Source organism: Macrobrachium rosenbergii, chromosome 37, assembly GCF_040412425.1.
Source record: "Macrobrachium rosenbergii isolate ZJJX-2024 chromosome 37, ASM4041242v1, whole genome shotgun sequence".
NCBI classification, from domain to species: domain Eukaryota; kingdom Metazoa; phylum Arthropoda; class Malacostraca; order Decapoda; family Palaemonidae; genus Macrobrachium; species Macrobrachium rosenbergii.
The window spans coordinates 5366370-5382866 of record NC_089777.1 but is presented as its reverse complement, the minus strand read 5'-3'; the positions used below and the strand labels follow the sequence as shown (position 1 = coordinate 5382866).

The 16497-nt window shown below is 40.3% G+C and overlaps 1 protein-coding gene across 2 annotated transcripts in view; it reads right to left on the bottom strand.

The window, feature by feature from the left end:
• LOC136825265 (solute carrier family 23 member 2-like) overlaps window positions 1-16497 on the bottom strand; it is a 61659-nt gene that overhangs the window by 5288 nt on the left and 39874 nt on the right. For both annotated transcript variants that reach the window (XM_067081322.1, XM_067081321.1), the window contains exons 4-9: window positions 7024-7226; window positions 6029-6155; window positions 4773-4893; window positions 3791-3932; window positions 1520-1633; window positions 276-415 (exon numbers count right to left, since the gene is read on the bottom strand). In XM_067081322.1, the coding sequence (XP_066937423.1) occupies window positions 276-415; window positions 1520-1633; window positions 3791-3932; window positions 4773-4893; window positions 6029-6155; window positions 7024-7226 (847 nt within the window). The remainder of the gene's footprint in view (window positions 1-275; window positions 416-1519; window positions 1634-3790; window positions 3933-4772; window positions 4894-6028; window positions 6156-7023; window positions 7227-16497) is intronic.

Below are 16497 nucleotides of genomic sequence, written 5' to 3'. Positions count from 1 at the left end.
AGGTCGGGCCACTGACGTCACACGGGCTCATCGCAGGCAGGACCCGCTACTGGCTCGTCGATACATCAGAGCATTTGACCATCTTTAGTCTTTCCATTAAGAGTTTCCATTTTTGTATTAACTTTCTTTTAATGGTAGTCTACCAGTAACCTCATTATTTATTAGAGTCAGCTATTTTGTTAGAATATACAGCCTCATGTGTCACAATGTCTTAGTGGGTTCTGGGGCAAACAGTCGCTCTCAACTTGACGTAGTACTACAGGTTTCAGACTTACTTTGGTGATACCCAGAATGCCAATGTTGCCCGAGTAAGACGTCGTTCCACTCGTTGTACCCCAAAGACCTGCTAGCATGCAGCCAATGCCCTCAACTCCGATTCCCCTGTTGATGGCATGGGCGGGGGGCATGGGAGCTCCTACATAAAAAACAAATAAGTAAATAATGAAAATACGAAAACTCTTAGGGTGTTTAATGAGTTAAAAAAATTTTAAATGTTGCTTAACTTATTCTGAAATCGAATATTCCTTTTATTTAGAGCGTGTATGTATGGAAGCATGAATAAATGTATTTAATGTGTGAGTGTGTGTGTGTTCCAATGTAAAAGCATGTGCCTCTGTGCAGTTTTTAATTTCGTTTTCATTCATTCGTCACCACGCCGAATGACCTATTTGGTCCCAGCCCTTGGCCTCTGGTCTAGACCTGGTATTTCATTCTAATCCTTCTGGCCAGCCCTATGAGAGCTGATAGTCAGCTTAGTGTTTTGGTTAAACTTTATTAATATTAATAATAATAACAAGAGAGCTCCTGCGAGATAACAAAAAACAAAAACAAAAGACGCTGTCGCTCTCAAATAACTGAATTACTTCTGCGTGATGATTCAGATAATTCAAGAAACTTAACATTGCAAGGTCAAATGAGACGGATAAAACAGGGACACCGGAAAAGCGCCAAAAAGGACCGGAGAAAAATGGCGATAAGTTAAAAGGATGATTTCTGACTGATTGACGAAAATTCGATGACGACAGTGAAAAGAGGGCGATGAAGCTGATGGAAGAAAGGAAGCGGGAATGGAGGTCAAGCAAAAGGCAGAAAAGTGAATGCAGGTAGGGGCCAAAGGAAGGGACGCTGCAAACAACTTCTGGTGATGCTTACAATACACCGCATGAGGTGCATTGACGGCACTACCACACTACGGGGGACACGTGAAAAGGGAAGAGATGTTAGAATGGCAAAAGCATAAAGGTGAATGGAGAAGTACCGAGAAACTGAATGTCAAGAAACGCATCAGGAATGGAGCAAAAGGAACGAAAGGGGTTGCAGCAGCAGGGACGCCGCAAAGAACTTTAAGGAATGCCTACAGCGCACCGCACGAGGTGCACTGACGGCACTAAGTCCCTACGGGGAAGAAACGTTTCAGCAATGAATGGAACTTCCAGTGAATGAAGGAGCTTACTTACTATTCTTGCGCATGCGTAGCAGAACTCACCCACTATTCTTGCGTATGCGTAACAGAACTTACCTATTACTCTTGCGCATGCGTAATAATCTCCGACGCTCTCGATAATTGAAGCGAATACCGCTGCTAGCATGCCGATGGCTCCTGCTACGCTGGCTGTGGGCACTCCCCACTGCCCTGAAAAAACAAAAAACAGGGAATGCATGTTAGAATAGAATAGAATATAGAATTTAGGCCAAAGGCCAAGCGCTGGCACCTATGAGGTCATTCAGTGCTGAAACTGACATTGAGAGTAAAAAGGTTTGGAAGGTGTAACAGGATGAAAACCTCACAGTTACACCATGAAACAATTGTTATGAGAGGGGGGGGGGGGAAGTTAGACGGAAGAGAGAAATTATGAATGAAGGTACCGTAGAAGGAATGAAAGGGGTTGCAACTAGGGGCCTAAGGAAGGGACGCTGCAAAGAACCTGAAGTAATGCCTACAGTGCGCCGCATGAGGTGCACTGACGACATTAACTCCCTACGGAATGGTAATACATGTTTGGGATCTTTTCAGTTACTTTTCAAGGTCTGAAAAGCAACTGAAAGAGAACTTTGGATTTATAGATCTGTTTTAATCCTGTTCAAAAAACGCTTTATGCAGAGTACTTCATGCAAAGGATGTAAGGAGGGAAATTATCTTGAGACTGATATTTCTTCTTTCTTTCGTTTTTTATTATTATTATTATTATTATTATTATTATTATTATTATTATTATTATTATTATTATTATTATTATTCAGAAGATGAACCCTATTTATATGGAATAAGCGGCCCCCGCCCAGGGGCCACTGACTTGAAATTGAAGATCCCAAAGAATATGGCGATCATTCGAGAGAAGTAGCAGGAGTTAATGGGAAACACAGAAAGAGATCAGCTATTAGAGAAGCAGATAAATTAACCAATAAATAAATAAATAAATAAAATGTAAGTAAAATATTAAAATATTAATTACAAAGCACGCCAGCATCCCTGCACACTGATAGCTATAACATTAAGTCAGAGCTGTCAATTAGTCTTATTAGAATTACAAAACTTTCTTATTTTATCGGTAAGTGCTCTGCAATGGCACGACCTTGACCTGGGAATAACAGAATATAGAGCAGAATACAGAATTAGGCCAGAGGCCAAGCGCTGGCGCCTATGAGATCATTCAACGCTGAAACTGAAATTGAGAGTGAAAAGGTTTGAAAGGTGTAACAAGAGGAAAACATCGCAGTTACACTATGAATCAATTGTTAGGAGAGGGTGGGAAGTAAGATGGAAGAAAGAGAATATGAACGGAGATACAGTAAAAGGACTGAAAGGAGTTGCAGCTAGGGGCCGAAGGGACTCTGCAAAGAACCTTAAGTAATGCCTACAGTTGCACTGACGGCATTAACACCGCCCCCCAACCCCCGCCCACGGGACACCTGAGAATAACGACTGACCTCCACGCAATCAAAATACGACAGAAATTTTAGCCAGAAATCGTAATTCACACGAGCGCAGTTTCATGACATTTTGGTAACAGGCGTCAATAACCTAGACGTTTTGACGCCAGTCTTAATAGCCACAATTCAATCAATCAATTTGGTGACAAACAGAAAATTGTAATGCGCTCTCTGATACGTTTGTGTTCTTATCAGAACAGAGCTACGATGAAAAAATAATTTATGACAGGTGACCGCAAGTACTGAAATTGAACCCAAGATATCAAAGTCTTTATAGTATCAGTGGATTGTGTCGTAAACATGACAGATAAGGCGACTTGTTTAACATTTTTTTTTACTATAAAATGCGTCAGACAAGGTCACACCATATTTTTTGGAAGCTTGAATTTCAAGTCAATGGCCCCTATGAATAGGGTTCATCTTCTGATTAATAATATATCCTTTGGAAGATTGAATTCCAAGTCAATGGCCCCTGTGATGGGCATGTTCCATATGAATAGGGTTCATCTTCTGAATAATAATAATAATAATAATAATAATAATAATAATAATAATAATAATAATAATAATAATAATAATAATAATAATATACGAAGGGAATAGATCCTCTCTTAAACAAGTCTTATTATAAAGGATGGCTGTATTATGCGCCAACCTTTTTAATAATAATAATAATAATAATAATAATAATAATAATAATAATAATAATAATAATAATAATAATAATAATAATAATAATAATAATAATAATAATGGAAAACGAAGAAAAAAAGTTTTCCTGTACAGTTTAGGAAAACAAGTCTCACGTCTGTTGACACTATTTACGTGCTACTGTTACGACTGTTTCTTTTTTTCTTGCCTGGATAAGGGAATGAAACCCAAGGCGCCTCGCTGACCATGGTGTAAGTCCTGTCTGTTCTAGCAGGCGACCCCACGGGGAAGAGGTTGAAGGCAGACAACAGGGCGCACAGACTCCAAGAGATGAATATCGAGAGGAGGAGCTGTTTGGAGTCAAGAGAGACATAACGTCAGGACAATCACGAGGTCATTCGGCGCTGAAAGGAAAACTGAGAGTAAGAGGTTTTAAAGATGAAACAGGAGGAAAACCTCGCAGTTGCGTTGCGAAACAGTTGTTGGAGAGGGTGGAAAGTCAGATGGAAGAAAGAGAATATGAACGGAGGTACAGTAAAAGGAATGAAAGAGGTTGCAGCTAGGGGCCGAATAGACGCTGCAAAGACCCTTAAGTAAATTCTACAGTGCACCACGTGAGGTGCACTGACGGCACTACCCCCCTACGGGGAACTTGGGATTAGGTTTAATAAAAAGAAGAATGAACCTGTAATCCTGTCAGCATGAATTCGTAACATCTTGATTTCTCCACCCACTTTTTGGGATACGTTTGTCACTGCAAAGCCTTAGACCCAAAAGAAGAACCAGATGAAGAAACTCTGAAGTCCGTAGCAGGGTTTGAACCCGCATTCTGTATGCCAGAAAGAGGTAACGTTTACCCACCTGACCTCGTTCTGATATACCGAAGCGGGTTCGAATTCCGCTACAGATTTCAGAATGTCTTCATCTGGTTCTTCTTTTGGGTCTAAGGTTTTGTAGTGACAAGCGTATCCCAAAAAGTGGGTGAAGAACTCATTACGTTAAAGAGGGAATTGTGGTTATGACAATTACATACGTATCTGGTAAAAACAAAAGTGACTATAATAGTAGACTCTGTGTATATGAATCCACCGGTTATAAAAATGACTAACTTCAGTTCATTAAACCAATCTACATCACTTGACTGATTAATGACAAATAAAAATGGCGACACAACAGTCTGCATCTCTTACCGGTAATGTTTTGAAAGGCTGACACGGGTAGAAAGAGAATCCCTGTCCCCACTTGTAGACTGGCACGGAGACGGTGATCTCCTTCATGTGTTGAGAGAATATGATTGACATGACGACTGTCCTGAGGAAATACAGATTCCAAGATTTGGAAATGAAAACAATGAAAGTTTTTTTTTTTTATATATAGATAACGGTCTATTGAACGAACACGAAATCTTTCTTTGCAGATATCGGTCTAAATAACAAAACCGGTCTTTCTTTATGGATACCAGTCTGTTCAACAAACTCAAAGGCTTTCTTTACAGATATCGGTTTATTTAACAAACCCTAAGGCTTTCTTCATAGATATCGGTCTATTTAACAACCACAAAGGCTTCCTTTGTAGAAATCGGTCTATTTAACAAACCCTAAGGCTTTCTTTACAGATATCGTCAATTTAACAAAATCAGTCTTTCTTTATGGATATTAGTTTACTTAACAAACTCAAAGGCTTTCTTTATAGATATCGGTTTATTTAACAAACTCAAAGGCTTTCTTTTTGTAGATATCAGTCCATTGAACGAACACAAAATATTTTCTATTTGGAGATATCGGTTTATATAATAAACCCAAAGGCTTTCTTTGTAGATATCGGTCTATTTAACAAACCCAAAGGTTTATTTGTTGATATCAGTCAATTTAACAAACCCCAAAGCTATTATTTAACAAACTCAAAGCCTTTCCTGATAGATAACGGTCTATTTAATAAACACAAAGGGACCAAAGGTACGCTGCAAACAACCTGTACTAATGTCACAAGTCACCTTTCCTTGGAGAGCTTTAGGAAATGTTAATTTTAGTTTTCTGTAAAAGAAAATTGTTGTGCCGGCTTTTTCTGTCCGTCCGCACTTTATTCTGTCTGCATTTTTTCTGTCCGCCCTCAGATCTTAAAAACTACTGAGGCTAGAGGGCTGCAAATTGGTATGTTGATCATCCACCCTCCAATCATCAAACATACCAAATTGCAGCCCTCTAGCCTCAGTAGTTTTAATTTGATTTAAGATTAAAGTTAGCCATAATCTTGCTTCTGGCAACGATATAGGATAGGCCACCACCGGGCCGTGGTTAAAGTTTCATGGATCGCGGCTCATACAGCGTTATACCAAGACCACCGAAAGATAGATCTATTTTCGGTGGCCTTGATTATACGCTGTAGCGGCTGTGCAGAAAACTCGATTGCGCAGAAGAAACTTCGGCGCATTTTTTTTTATACTCACAGGAAATAGATACCCCAGTGGCCAGATCCTTGTGAAGAAGCGACTTCAGCTAGGGACAGACCTACTAATGCCACTGTCGGTATAATTGTCAGAGGAGTTATCCAGGCCAGCAGTAATCCTATGAGACCTGGAAGAGAAGAACAAGAAGTAACTAATGAGGATTTGCGTTACATAAGACTAGCCCTAAACATGAATTTTAACCTAGGAAGCGCTGGTTGTCAAATCCAATAACATGACAACGCCGTAGTACAAGGAAAAATGAGGAGGGGGGGGGGGCGTTAAAAGTAAAATAGAAATTAATTGGTAATACTCGGTAAAAATTAGTTTAGTAACATTAACTTTTTGGGTTTCTTGCTCCAGAAAAGAATAATGTTCAAAGATTAAAATAAACGGCCTGATGTACTATAAATTAAAGTAAAGCTTAAGACGATTAAAATTGTAAATAACAAGTGTCAGTTTAAATAATGTATAACTGTATGAAAGAGAAAAGGTATCAAGTAAAACTGTTTCAATTAAAAAGCTCTGCGTCTAACACGAACGGTGCCGTGTACCCGCAATGTGTTTGTAGAGCGCTTTACTTAGGGACCAGGAACCAGAGTAATTTCCTTATAGGCCTAATGAATACGTGTTGGATCTTAAAACATATTTCTGCTCTATTTCTGCTCAAACAAGACTATAACAGTTAATAGATTTAAGTGTACTGGTATACAAAAATCGAGGGTAGGCCCATTTTTGGGAATGCAGCCAAGGATGCCAGAGCACGATTACTCTTAGTATTTTTCGATTCTCCAGTCTTTTTTGTTTACTCTTTTTCTTGTGTTTAATAGCAAACATCACTTGCAGAACGACGAACGTGTCCCATTTCTCCAGACGACTTGTCGTTATTAATCAAGAAATGCCCTGGGAGAAGAGGAAGCTATAAATGAAACTGAATGGTGTCCACCGACCGAATCCCGGAAAGAGAAAGGAGAGTACAATGGCGCTGCATTCCTCACCCGTAAACCCTACGAAGATTTGAACCAGAGCAGACAGGGCAATGGATCCCTGGGTTTCACGCACTCGGACCAGCCAGATTTCTTCTCTCTCGTCCCTCGTCATGTTGGCCAAAGGAAGGGAGCTGCAGGACTCGTAGTTCGTCGTCAGCAAGGCTATCACAGGAATCACGAAGGAAAAGTTGCCTCCCTGTATAATCGGTAACCTAGCGAGAAGAAAAGTTCGTTACGACAGAGACGTGTGGTTATAATATAATAATAATGATAATGATATAATAATAATAATAATAATAATAATAATCTTTATTTCATCTCGGGGCCATATACAGTACATGTAATATACAAAGAAGGGATAATACAATACTACACACACAACCTAGATACACGAGATGAAATGATAAAAATGATAATCTGTAATATTCACACATATGCTGAAGCAGTAGTAAAATAGTACTCACAATAATGGTAATGACAGTAATAATATTGAGAATAACAGTAAAAATATTAAACACGATAACTATTTAAAAAACAGATTGCACACAATTGATTTCCAGCTAAGGACCTCATAAGGTGGTTACAGAAGTCTGGTCCAGAATGCTATATACGAAAAGTGAAAAAATAAAATCTCAATAATAATAATAATAATAATAATAATAATAATAATAATAATAACAAAGGTGTCTTTTGGCCTGTGGATTACTGTAATTAACTCAGTTTTGATCAAGACTGAAGGGACAGTACGAGTCGGGTCTCATTCAGTTTAGCTCCATTGCCACAATACTTCAGGGAGGAGCAGCGTGGTCTAGTCTAACATGAACTAGGCCTATGGCTATTGATAATCGTTACGTTATTATTCCGTGACAATCGTTTTAAAGACAGCTGCTGCCTTCATCATACCAAGAATTAAGGTAGGCTACAGATCTAATACAGTTTCAAGCTATTTGATTTCCAAATTTTATCCAATGTTCAATTTGCACGTTTTATTCTTTCACTAAAATCCAACTCGAGAGAACTTGTACTAGACAGCGGTCCTCGAGGTGAAACTGAAAACTACTACCGCGGCCTGGTTCCCGCCATTCGGCGACCGTAATATTTCCCGCCTTTTGCTCAGGTTTTTTTGTTTATTGTTATGCCTTTTGTTTGTGTTGTAGTAGTGTTCCGTTTTACCGTTCCTAAATACTCAAAGTAATCAATCCTTTTCTCAGAATGAATTAAAGTCCCATCTCTCCAAAAACCTATGCAATTTATTAGACAAGCTTCGTAGGTCTTGTGTGCTTTGCTGATGAAAGCAGCGTCGTCTGCATATTCTATGACTGGCAACTTTCCGTCATTGCTCCAATTATTATTATTATTATTATTATTATTATTATTATTATTATTATTATTATTATTATTATTGAGAAGGTGAAACCTATTCATATGGAACAAGACCACCATAGGGGCCACTGACTTGAAATTCAAGCTTCCAAAGAATATGGTGTTCATTCGAAAGAAGTAACAGAAGGTAAAGGGAAACACAGGAAAAGGAGATCAGTTAACAGAAAAACAGATAAATTGACAAATGAACAAATAAAAATGTAAAAATTAAAATACAAGGGGGACTGTATTAGGGTAGAGATGCATTGCATCTTTGCTTGAACTTCTAAAGTTCCAGTTGCACAACATCCTCAGGGAGGCTGTTCCACAGTCCAACTGTGTGAGGAATAAAGGACCAATCTAAGCTTTCTCTCACATCTACGACCACTTTCTTCATTAGAAAGTCCAGGAGAAGGGCAAACAGCAAAGGCGGAATAACATTACCCTGTGACTTTTTCATCTTAGCGCTTGTTTTATTCTTTTTTCTTAAATTATATTAAAGAACAACGAATCTTCGTGGAAACTAGTCCTAAAGAAGCCCCCGTCTTATGAAGTCACGTTTATTCAATACTTTATAAATTCTGCGCCTGATGTTATACGTGCGTCGAGATTCCTGGCTCAGATAATTTCGCTTCAGCAAGTGTTGAAACTAAAGCTTTATGCGTATTTTAATTTAATTTAAATAGTTTATCTTCCCCATTTTTTTTTCACCCTCTGTTACACGGAATATCTTTCCATTGCTCTGCCATCTTTCCACTCGGGTGTATTAAGAGATCACGACTGTAAGGCAACAAACAAGAGGTAACAAACAATGTCACACAAGAAACGCGATAAACATCCCATCTTTTACGTGTATCACGAACGACGGCGGATGATCACGTCTCTCTCTCTCTCTCTCCCGGAGTCCTAGTCCTATTCTCCCCCCCCCTCTCTCTCTCTCTTTCCCCGGAGTCCTAGTCCTATTCCACCACTCTCTCTTTCCCTGCCCGGAGTCCTAGTCCTATTCCCCCCTCTCTCTCTCCCCGAGTCCTAGTCCTATTCCATCTCTCTCTCTCTCCCCCCCGAGTCCTAGTCCTATTCCATCTCTCTCTCTCCCCCCCGAGTCCTAGTCCTATTCCATCTCTCTCTCTCCCCCGAGTCCTAGTCCTATTCCATCTCTCTCTCTCTCTCTCTCTCTCTCTCTCTCCCTGGAGTTAGTGTTGACACCCGTTCTGTAAAATATAGATTCGTTCTGTATTGGAAAGTGAGTATTGCGTTCTATATTGAACCAATACAGAACGCCATTTGTTCTGTACTTGACTGTCTGAACATCATTATTTTAAAATTACATTCTCAATTATGCAAAACAATTAAGTGGACTGACACCTGGAGTACGTGCTCCATTGAGCTCATTAAATCTGAACTCCTTGTAACGCTCAATTTCGAACAGATTTGTGCTGACTTTTTCACAACCATTAAAAAGGATAAAAGATTTTTTGCCGCAGCAAGGAGCAACACAAAATATTCATGGAAAACTAGGAAACCTGGGAATGACCGATATCCATAGTCTATTTCCCTGATTCACTGAAAATTTGTATGATGTTACTTGTCAATGGCAGGGGAAATAAATCCTTCATTTTATTTTGTATAGTTCTGAAGGAATAAAATAAACTTGATGGTATATACTCGTATATATATATATGTGTGTGTGTGTGTGTGTGTGTGTGTGTGTGTGTGTATTTTCATTGTCTATGTCACAGCATGTCATTTAGTTTTGAATTTCTTAGATTTGTCACTTCACTGATAACTGACAACTTGAGAAGTGATCTTCCGGTCCTCATCAAATATGAAACGTGCATATCTTCCTATAACCCTCATGTTAGCTGCACAGCCTCAGAATTCCCCAGCAAATGGTTCGCTCCGCTCGCCATAACTTTTCCTCCTTATACAACTATGTTCTGTATTTTACTGAGCTCGAGGTGGGAACCCTACCCGAAGTCCTAGTCCTATTCCATCTCTCTCTCTATCTCAGTCCTATTCCTATTCCATCGCTCTCTCTCTCCCGGAGTCCTGGTCCTATTCCATCTCTCTCTCTCTCTCCCGGAGTCCTAGTCCTATCTAAGCCCCGTCCAAATACCGAGACGGAATCTGATCAGTGTCTTGACGGGGAACTGTCAGGAAGGGATTTGAGAGAACGGAGAAATTCAGTTTCGATCTAGAACGTGACCAGGTCGAGGTATGTCAGCTACAAGATGGAGGAAAACCCAATGGTTTTGAACGTTCATTCTGAGGGATGACCTCGTTATTCTATGATAGCAGAGCCGGCGCCGGAAATCTTAAGGTTTTGTCGTCTTTCTCTGAGCACTGAGTACCCCGGGTGACGTGCAATCTTTCAAAACTCCTTACGCAGGTGACACATTGTTGTACGTCGAGTCTTACTGTTCGATTTCTATAGTTAGACTTACGACTGTGTTTTCTATCACTTGTAACGGTAATCTGACATCAGAAACGCCTCTTGCGTCTTACTCACGGATTGCTTTACTTAAAAGGGGTGCATTTTGTATATTTTCTCTCCCTCTGATGACCATTGTCGTGTAAGAATTGGGTCCGTTTTTTTCCCGACAATCCTTCACAACGTTCAGGATAAGCGAGGGGGAGTAGCAAGCAGGCGGCCGAGAGTGGTTCCCCTTTTTGTGAAAATACTGAAGAAAAATTCTTGACATCGCGATTGTTTACATAACTAGTACCACGTGTACTAATGGAACTCACCTTTTAGTAAATAAAGATTGAATTTGAACAAAATATCCAATGTAAATAATTTGAATAGCGATAAGAGGTGTCGAGGGACCATGCAGAGGTGCGTTCCGCTGTCTTCTATCGGGGCCACCACTGTAGACAGCACAGCAGTATACTTATGTAATCTCCTTGTATTTTTATCACCCGCGACTTGACGTAGTTAAGGTTTATCCAAGGTATTGCTTAATGATCCAGATGTAACGCAAATATATATTTGCAGCCTTTCTAGGTCGACGTTAAGTTTTTCTGGTGTTAAATTAAATTTCTCTTACATTTGAATTATGTACTTTACTGTAGGCCTCGTGGTCCGTTCGTTCTGTACTTGTTACATTTAAAATGTTTAGTTTTGTAATAAAACTGTGAAAAAACCCAAGCAAATCTTGCTGGACCTTCTTTTGATGTTTGTTGGTTTTGACTTTCAGGCCGGACTATCTTAAGTATAATAACATCTCCACTTGGAACTAGTGAGTCTGAGGTAAAATTTCCAACAGCCATGGAGCATGCGACGACAGTTTGTCGTACTAAAGTCAATCCTTCCATCCCAGAAAAAACGAGAACAAACACAAAGCGTCACGTTTCTCTTTCTTGGTGTCATATCAGAGTGTTCATTTTCTGAATGATAATAGTAATAACTTACGGGTCGGTCTCTTCCTCTCCAGAGCCGACATGGGAGCCCGCAGCATTTATTCCAAGGGGAGAGCAAATCTTAATAAATTACATGCATGGATAGTTTCCGGTATCAAGCAGACAAACACTTTTGACCCTTTGAACTAGCAGGTTAATTCCAGAAACAGTATCAGCGCCTGCATTTCTTTAATGATTAAAGCAATTATATATACAGTATATATATATATATATATATATATATATATATATATATATATATATATATATATATATATATATATATGTATATATATATATATATATATATATATATATATATATATATATATATATATATATATATGTATGTATATATATATATATATATATATATATATATATATATATATATATATATATATATATATATATATATATAAAAATACAGAAAGTTACATTGACTTTTTGTTTTCAATAGTTCCATATACTGCTCAACTGAAATCAATCATTTCTTGAAAGAATAACGCAGTTATATACTGCACGCAAATATGATACAGTAAAATAAGGATACTTTAATTCACTTAAAGAATATACTATAGAATGGAAGAAAAACAAAGAGATGATATTAAATGTAATAGTTTTTTTTCAAGTTAGTCATTGTTCATTTGAAAAGGAACTGTAATCTTCTGTTGTCAATATGTACCAAACTTTCCAACTACCTTTTCCATGCAATCTATTTTGTTCAAACTGATTTAATCACGACGTATGCTGAGCATACGTAACCCGGAATCTCGTTCATCTGACATAATAAATCTCAGCCATGTTTTCCAGGATTTCCTGGCGGGGGTGCCCCCCTTGCCCCTACGTGCGGACTCCCATGAGAGTCCACCAGCAAACTGTTGTACGATTGAGCGAGTGGGGTCGAGATAATTAATTTCACTGCTTTGAGGGACATTCTGCTTAAATTTTTGGATATATTCTGTTCCTTCCACTGCAGTTGTAGCTTTCTGCTGTGCTGTCCGTATCACTTTATGACCCGCGTCAAGGACGTTATGTTGTCTGTTCCAGTTTATGTTCTTACACACAGGATTGCGCGAACAAACAGGTTTTTTTTTTTTTACTGAAAAAAAGAATTGGCCAAAGGTGGATCTTGTGATTGGCAAAACGTCATTAAATAGATTTCAGGGAGACAGGACTGTAACTTTTTTGGTAGAAGATGGGACTGTACCTTTTGGAGAGAAGAGAGGACTGTTACTTTTGGGGAGAAGACAGGACTGTACCTTTTGGAGAGAAGAGAGGACTGTTACTTTTGGGGAGAAGACAGGACTGTACCTTTTGGAGAGAAGAGAGGACTGTTACATTTGGGGAGAAGACAGGACTGTACCTTTTGGAGAGAAGAGAGGACTGTTACTTTTGGGGAGAAGACAGGACTGTACCTTTTGGGAGAGAAGAGAGGACTGTTACTTTTGGGGAGAAGACAGGACTGTACCTTTTGGAGAGAAGAGAGGACTGTTACTTTTGGGGAGAAGACAGGACTGTACCTTTTGGAGAGAAGAGAGGACTGTTACTTTTGGGGAGAAGACAGGACTGTACCTTTTGGAGAGAAGAGAGGACTGTTACTTTTGGGGAGAAGACAGGACTGTACCTTTTGGAGAGAAGAGAGGACTGTTACTTTTGGGGAGAAGACAGGACTGTACCTTTTGGAGAGAAGAGAGGACTGTTACTTTTGGGGAGAAGACAGGACTGTACCTTTTGGAGAGAAGACAGGACTGCAACTTTTGGGGAGAAGACAGGACTGTTACTTTTGGGGAGAAGACAGGGCTGTAACTTTTGGGGAGAAGACAGGACTGTTACTTTTGGAGAGAAAACAGGACTGTTACTTTTGGGGAGAAGACAGGGCTGTACCTTTTGGAGAGAAGAGAGGACTGCAACTTTTGGGAGAAGACAGGACCGTTACTTTTAGGGAGAAGACAGGACTGTACCGTTTGGGGAAAAGACAGGGCTGTTACTTTTGGGGAGAAGACAGGACTGTACCTTTTGGAGAGGAGATAGGACTGTTACTTTTGGGGTAAAGACAGGACTGTTACTTTTGGGGAGAAAACAGGACTGTACCTTTTGGAGAGAAAACAGGACCGCACCTTTTTGGGAGAAGACAGGACTGTTACTTCTGGGGAGAAGACAGGACTGTTACTTTTCGGGAGAAGACAGGACTGTTACTTTTGGAGAGGAGATAGGACTGTTACTTTCGGGGAGAAGACAGGACTGTACTTTTTGGAGAGAAGACAGGACTGCAACTTTTGGGGAGAAGACAAGACTTACTTTTGGGGAGGAGACAGGACTGTACCTTTTGGAGAGAAGACAGTACTGTTACTTTTGGGGAGAAGACAGTATTGTACCTTTTGGGGAGAAGACAGGACTGTTACTTTTGGGGAGAAGATGGGACTGTACCTTTTGGATATAAGACAGGACTGTTACTTTTGGGGAGAAGAAAGGACTGTACCTTTTGGAGAGAAGACAGGACTGGTACTTTTGGGAAGAAGACAGGACTGTTACTTTTGGGGAGAAGATGGGACTGTACCTTTTGGATATAAGACAGGACTGTTACTTTTGGGGAGAAGAAAGGATTGTACCTTTTGGAGAGAAGACAGGACTGGTACTTTTGGGAAGAAGACAGGACTGTTACTTTTGGGGAGAAGACAGGACTGCAACTTTTGGGGAGAAGACAGGACTGCAACTTTTGGGGAGAAGACATGACTGTCACTTTTATGGAGAAGACAGCATTGCAACTTTTGGGGAGAAGACAGGATTGTCACTTTTGGGGAGAAGAGAGGACTATAACTTTTGGAGAGAAGACAGGACTGTACATTCAGGGGAGAAGACAGGACTGCAACTTTTGGGGAGAAGACATTACTGTCACTTTTGGGGAGGAGACAGGACTGCAACTTTTGGGGGAGAAGACAGGATTGTCCCTTTTGGGGAGAAGACAGGACTGTAACTTTTAGGGAGAAGACAGGACTATACATTTTGGGGAGAAGCCAGGTCTGCAACTTTTGGGGAGAAGACAGGATTGTCACTTTTGGGGAGAAGACAGGATTGTAACTTTTGGGGAGAAGACAGGACTGTACATTTTGGGGAAAAGACAGGACTGCAACTTTTTGGGAGGAGGCAGGACTGCAGCTTTTGGGGAGAACACAGGATTGCAACTCTTGGTGAGAACACAGGACTGTCAAATTTGGGGAGAAGACAGACCTGTTAAATCTGGGAAGCTGACTAACTTTTGGGTAGAAGACAGGACCGTAACTTTTATGGGAGAAGACAGGACTGTCATTTTGGGGAGAAGATAGGACTGTTACTTTTGGGGAGAAGACAGGACTGTTACTACTGGGGAGAAGACAGGACTGTACCTTTTGGCGAGTAGAAAGGACTGTAATGTTTAGGGAGAAGACAGGTCTGCAACTTTTGGGGAGAAGACATTACTGTCACTTTTGGGGAGAAGACATTACTGTCACTTTTCGGGAAGGAGACAGGACTACAACTTTTGGGGAGAAAAGAGGATCGTCACTTTTGGGGAGAAGACGACTAACTTTTGGGGGGGAAGACAGGACTAACTTTAGGGGAGAAGACAGGATTGTCACTTTTGGGGAGGAGACAGGACTGTAACTTTTGAGAGAAGGCAGGGCTGTACATTTAGGGGAGAAGACAGGACTGCAACTTTTGAGGAGAAGTCATTACTGTTACTTTTCGGGAGGAGACAGGCCTTCAAATTTTGGGGAGAAGACAGGACTGTAACTTTTGGGGAGAAGACATTACTGTCACTTTTTTGGAGAAGACATTACTGTCATTTTTGGGGAGGAGACAGGATTGTGACTTTTGGGGAAGAGACAGGACTGTAATTTTTGGGGAGAAGGCAGGACTGTACATTTTGGGGAGAAGACAGGACTGCAACCTTTGACGAGAAGACAGGACTATAACATTTGTGGAGAGGACATTACTGTCACTTTTGAGGAGGAGAGAGGACCAACTTTTGGGGAGAAGACAGGACTGCAACTTTTGGGAAGACAGGACTGTCAAATTTTGGGAGAAGACAGGACTGTTAAATTTAGGGAGAAGGCAGGACTAACTTTTGGGGGGAAGACAGGACTGTAACTTTTGAGCAAAAGTCAGGACTGTACCTTTTGGGGAGAAGACAGGACTGTTCCTTTTGGGGAGAAGACAGGACTGTACCTTTTGGGGAGAAGAAAGGATTGCAACTTTTGGGGAGAAGACAGGACTGTAAATTTTAGGGAGAAGACAGGACTGCAACTTTTGGGGAGAAGACATTACTGTCACCTTTGGGGAAAAGAAATTAATGTCCCTTTTGGGGAGACAAGGCTGCAACTTTTGGGGAGAAGACAGGATTGTCACTTTTGGAGAGATGACTAACTTTTGGGGGAAGACAGGCCTGCAACCTTTAGGGAGAAGATAGGATTGTCACTTTTTTGGCAGGAGAGAGGATTGTAACTTTTTTTTAGAGAAGACAGGACTGTACATTTAGGGGAGAAGACAGTACTGCAACGTTTGGGGAGAAGACATTATTGTCACTTTTGGGGAGGAGACAGGACTGTAACATTTGGGGAAAAGACAGGACTGCAACTTCTGGGGAGAAGACAGGACTGCAAATTTTGGGGTTAAGACATTACTGTCACTTTTGGGGAGAAGACATTACTGTCACTTTTGGGGAGGAAACAGGACTGCAACTTT